The 5,816-nt window shown below is 43.0% G+C and overlaps 1 protein-coding gene across 7 annotated transcripts in view; it reads left to right on the forward strand.

Moving 5' to 3' along the window:
* NUDT9 (nudix hydrolase 9) overlaps window positions 1-1,021 on the forward strand; it is a 24,632-nt gene extending 23,611 nt beyond the window's left edge. For all 7 annotated transcript variants that reach the window (XM_006018099.3, XM_006018098.3, XM_025197263.1 and 4 more), the window contains one exon: window positions 63-1,021. In XM_006018099.3, the coding sequence (XP_006018161.1) occupies window positions 63-238 (176 nt within the window). In that variant the 3' untranslated portion in view covers window positions 239-1,021. The remainder of the gene's footprint in view (window positions 1-62) is intronic.
* Window positions 1,022-5,816: the final 4,795 nt, after the last annotated feature.

Raw genomic sequence — 5,816 nt, forward strand, 5'->3', positions numbered from 1 at the left:
GAGATGGTAGTGAGGAAAAAAGATAAAATAGTATGTGTTTAATTCTTTTGTTTTGCAATCAGGTGAGACAATGGATAACATGCCTCTGGAAGCAGGTGACGATGCTGGAAAAGTAAAATGGGTTGACATCAGTGAAAAACTCAAGCTATATGCTAATCATAGCCATTTCATCAAACTTGTGGCTGAGAAACGAGGAGCCCACTGGATGGAAGAACCTGTCACTGATTGCCAAAAGTGATGGTTCTGGAAACCGAAACAAATTTTTGAAGGGAAAGACCATTCTACATCATTCAAAGAGAGAGAGGTCATCTTTTATATGTTCCCTTCATTGGTTTTCAGTACAAACAATAAACTTTTAAGGAAGCAGAAGTAGATATATAATGTTAAATCCATCAGACAGGAAAAATTCATATAAAATAGCATGTATATGTGCATGCTCCAGTTAAATTGCTGGCAGAATTTGAGTGCATCCACACATGGCCTTAATCAGAGTTTATGATAATCTTTTGTTTGGCGCACAGTTGTAAGTGGAGATGAACTTGACTAAAAATACACTTTTTTCTATATTGCCATCTTAGTTTGAGCAAGCTCTTAATATCTGCTCACTTACATGAAAGTGTTAGAATCTTAAATTGTACTGGTTCACAAGCTGGGAATTTAGCTGTGTTGTCTTACAGGCTGGCTTCAGGTTTAATATACTAGCTTATTTAAGCTGATGCTCTGAAAGACAAATAGGAGGCATGTTTGCATTTCTCTCGCCCATGGGCTAGTATAGCTCCATTGCCATTGATGAAAGTACTCTTCATTTAGACTGGGTAAGCAGATATAAGATCAGAATTTGACTCCTCTCCTGGGGAGTGGAAATTTTAAAGGAATTCACTTTTTAGGTTGAAAGGAGCTATCAGTATGTAGTTGTCCAAACCTTGTGACACACTGGGTAACATAGGGGATTTTCTAGAACATCAAGGGCAGTAATCAATGTGTATATAAATTATAACTTGGAATAAAATGCACATAATCAGAATATTTGCTTGCAGTCATGTCTTCCTTGAATAGACGTATGCACACATGCATAGGTTTGCATGTATGTACATGTGCCTGGGTTAACCAACAAATCAAAAACACTGCAGTTGAAATGCTTGTCTTTTCCCACTATCACAGCACAAAAGTGGCTATGAGGCTACTTTTTAACCTCTTTTGGTGACTTTGTAAATCCACTACTTTTTTCGCAGGTGTGTGGCGAGACCTGTTTTTAATGCTTCATAGACCACTCCTGATTAGCGAATGCCATGTCTTAATTATACTATCCTTGTATCCCTCCCAGTACCATTTCAGTTCTTATCCATTCTTGGGTAAGATTCTATCAGCAGTTAACTTGAACTGTCCTTGCCTTTGTAAGAAGTGGTCTGAAATGTTCTCACGTATGTTTTCATCAAGCAAACAAGCCACATTGCTGTTTTCAGGGAAAAGCAAGGATAAGTTACCAGCATTTTATTTTTTATTTTCCACAAATCTGGCTGACTAATATCTCTTACATGCTGATACTCTGCATTGCTTTTTTCAGTTTGCTTTCATATTCTCACATTTTTAAACTTCATAAACTTACTACATTAAAACACAACTGAGGCTACTATTTCTTAAAAGTTTCCAAATATCTCTTCATGTGAAAAGTGTTTGGAAGGCATCCTCACACTTGATTTTTTTGAAACAAAGCAAAGATCCTGCCATGTACAACTAGTGTTGAACTTAACCAATTTCCAATGTAGTACAAAAACATCTGAAAGGGCTCACTTGTTAAACACCAGAGAGAAGGTTAGGGAGCTGAAAATATATTTCAATGAGTTATACATGTCCTGCAGCTATATCATTGACACTAAGGCACTGAGAGCCACAGGAAAAAAATATATGAGCAGTATAAAGGATGTAGTTAAACTGGGGCCTTTTTTGCAGGCTTGTGAAGGTTGTCCAATGGAAAGCATATTTATGCTCTCCAAAATGGGAACCTGAATTGTGATCTTAGTTGCAGTACAACATACATGGAGGGAGGAACCTTAGAAGAGCCACTGAAGCAGTTAAAAAAATAAAAAAATAAAAAAAATTGACATTTTGGTAGCTTTTGCCAATACGTGGTAATATTTTGGATATTAATTCCATTATCTTTGAAACCATCATTCTTAGAAGCATGAAGGTCCATTCTTTAAACTCATTTTAAAGTTGTTGCTTGCACCTTTATGGTCTTAATGTTTTCACGCATACCTAATGGTATGAAAAAGGCCTCCAATTCAGAGTATTAAATAGAAAATGGACTAACATGGTTTTCCTAAGTGCTTGTACTTCAGTTAACTTGTGACCAGAAATGGATCCAAGATTTTATGAAGCGGGGTGCAGTTGCAGTGACCGGTGCTGCAGGGGTGGTTGCAACCCCTAGAGTCTAGCCTTCTCCCCTCCCCTGCACAGGAGGGTGGACAGACCACGCCACAGGAGCAGCAGTTAGGGACTTAGGTCCCAAAGAATGTAAGAATTCTCCCCCTCCCTTCTTTTCTGGGCTCCTCTCTGCCCTCTCCCATGTCTGCCACTGATGGTGTCCCCACTGTCAGCACTGTCCTAGGAGCAAAGGGAGCTCCTGTCCTGCTCCAGCTGGGTTATGCAAGAGCTGGGCTCAACTTGGGATGGCAGCGACAGCTGTGTTCCCCTTCTCTATGTCTGCTCCTGGGCTGGTGGGGAACACCTGGGAGGAGCAGGCCCCTACCCACTTGTGACTATAGAACACATGTGTGCACACCTGTACATACATACGGACACACGAGAGAAAATGAATTCCCATCACAAATTTGGGTATGTTGGGGAAGGAAACAATTTTAGCGCACAAAAAATTTTCTGCCTTTTTCTTATGTATATTTTTCTCTTCACATCTTTTAGGTTTCAAAAGGAAAATTGCTTTAAAGTCCATTATAGATGCAGAATACAATTAAATTTGCTTCAATTAAGAATATATACACAAAAATCTAGTTTTATTTCCTTTCTTGTCATCATTTACTCAATCATTTAAACAAAGTGAATTGTTCAGAATGCAGTGGCCTGTAGTTCAAGAAAATGTTTCAGAATGTCTTCTCTTTCAACATTGCTCTAACAACAAGACAAATATCAGTGTAATGAAGCATGGCAGTATTTTTATTAGAAATTTTTGTTTTTGTACAGTAAATGCTATACAGTAATTCCCAGTAGAGGGCATATTACCTGAAGAAAGGTGCTTTATGCCCAAAAGCTTGTCCAGCATCTCTTCCAATTATACAATTGGTCCAATAAAAACCTTTGTTTCTTGGTTTTAATATGTATGTTTTTAAGTTTTATGTAAGCCTTTGCGTTATCCTTTGTGTGGGCATGTATCTGCTGCATTTGCTATCTCCTCTCAGGGTCTCGTCTGCCATGACTTTGAAGATGGTAAAAAAAATAGTTAGATGCTAACCCCTGAGGGGCTAAAACACCATAGGCCACCCAAGAGTTGGTTAACAAGGTGTGAAGTTATTGCATTTGGCAACAGTTGCTAATCGCTGCTCCCAATTGCCTAATTAACTAGGAAGCGGGAAAGACACTGCTTCACCCTGATCACCGTCTCTTCACTGCTGCCTGCCCTTTGGGGTTACTTGGCTGCTGGGCTTCCCTGGGAGTGATCCCCTGGCCCCAGTGAGTCCTGCTGGTCCCCCACCATCCACTCCTCATCGGGTAAGTATTCCCCAGCTCATCCCGTCTTGGACCCGGCCCTCGTTTGCTGGGGTTTTTTCTCACTGCTCTGCTGCTTCCCATGGCTCCTCCCTCCTTCCCGGTGCCCTGAGGGCAGAGTCCCAGTCCTTCTGTCCTGCCTTTTGAGCACGGCAGCACCTTCATTACCCTAATGTTTCCCTGGTGCACTAACCCTCCACCGCTGTGGTCCTGGTTCCTCTGGCTGTCTGGGGTCCAGGTCTCCTTAGTAACAGGACTTCGGCTTGAGCCCCTGTTACACTTTGCGTACATGGAGAAGATCTGGGGTATAGGAAGGAAGCTTTGGTTTGGACTGTACAGGTCGGAGCAATTATGGGCAACTAAGAGACTAGATGATGCCCAAAGTTTTTCATCTCATGGGCCACATCCAGATGTGCAGGCATGTGTGGTTTGTGGTGCTACAAGCATCTTTGTGGCACTGCAAACCTCATGTGGCAAACATTAAAACATGCCCCATGCTGCAAATTTGGTATTGGGAGTTCCCAATTGCAAAAAAACCCAAAAACAAAAAACTGAAGTAAAAACATTGCAACATGTGCCCAACACACAGAGGCTAGGCCATCCAGAGCAATGCTCTGGCTGCTGACCAAGCTTCCGTGCTGCCTCACCTGTGCCCCTGCTGCTCCAGGCCACTAAGTAAGACTGCTGGGGCCAGCACTGGTGCTGGCCCCAGCCTCCAGCTCTTTCTGGCACATGCAGAGGAGTGTGCTGCGGCAATTTATGCCACTGCAAGCACATGCCCCTGCTCTGTGCCATAATGTGAGGGAGAGGTGGGTGGGGGGCAAGCAGGGCAACTGCCTTGGGCACCAAAGTAAAGGAGTGCCAACAGGTGCTGCCCTGCTGGGGCAGGGCATAGGACAGAGCCACAAGCAGCTTGTTTGTGGGGGTGGTGGGAAGGATGGCTTCTGCCGCTGTGTGTCCCCCCCAGATCTGTGTGTGGGGTGAGGGTGGGCTTTGCCCTGGGCACCAAACTTCATTGCTGCAGTATTCCCCCTTCATGTCTGGGCGTGACTATGGGGATTACTTGAGACCATTACCTTACTGTACATTGCACATAATTAAGTTATTTCTTGTATCATCTTGAATGCTTCCCTTCTCTCCTTGGTATTTACATTGTTCAGATTCTAGTGCCTTGGTTCTCCTCACAGTTTTGCCTTAGGTTTTAAGGCAGTAGACTGAGCCAGGGAATTTGGATAGCCCCCTGGAGCACTCACCTCCCTGAGAAGGGAAAAGCAGGGGTATAGGTAGCCCCCTCAACCAGCTCGTCAACCCTTCACTCCCAGTTCATTCTGTGATGCACCCAAGCCTGTTACGTTACAAGGAATTGAATTAAATTAATGAATGGCTTGGGAGGAAAATGTTCTTTAAAAGCCATGAAAGCTCTGGGAGCCCCCAAAACCAAGGAACCTAGAACCAGGGATCTAGGCTGCCCTTTGACCCTCTTCCCACACACCTGGGCACCCCAGTCGGGTATCACCATGCAGTTTTTGATAAAGCGCAGGAATGTTCTTTGTGGAACACAGTGCTAGTGAGAAGGGAAGGGATCAGAAAATAGCATTTGAGGGCAATTGCTTTCTTCTTTCTCTTCCTTGGCATCCAGCCAATTCCATGCTCAGGGAATAATGGGTAAACTGGAGTCCTTGCCCCTGTGTATTCACTACCACCACCCTAGTGGTGGTTTTACAGTACTGCAGTGCTTAGAAGGTGCTTGTTCCCCTTACAACCCTTGGCAGTGCATGTGCAAACACATCTGAACCAGGACAATTGTGAACCAGTTCCCAATCAGTGACATTTTTATAATGATTAAAATGTTGTCTGCCCACACCTTTTTGTATTTTTTCAAAATCAGTTTCTTTATGCTCATATGGACTAGGCTGTTACATACGTTTCTTCTGCTCATATGTACTAGGCTGTACTAGGCCATATGTACTAGGCCACATAAAATAAAGTAGTGAACAATTCTGACCTGGCAGGGAGATACGTTGGATATTCTAATAGGACTTTTTGTCTCTTTATATGCCTTTCTGTTATTAATAAAGTCTGTGCAGTGCTGATTA

The sequence above is a fragment of the Alligator sinensis genome, unplaced genomic scaffold (assembly GCF_000455745.1).
Source record: "Alligator sinensis unplaced genomic scaffold, ASM45574v1 scaffold125_1, whole genome shotgun sequence".
NCBI lineage: Eukaryota > Metazoa > Chordata > Crocodylia > Alligatoridae > Alligator > Alligator sinensis.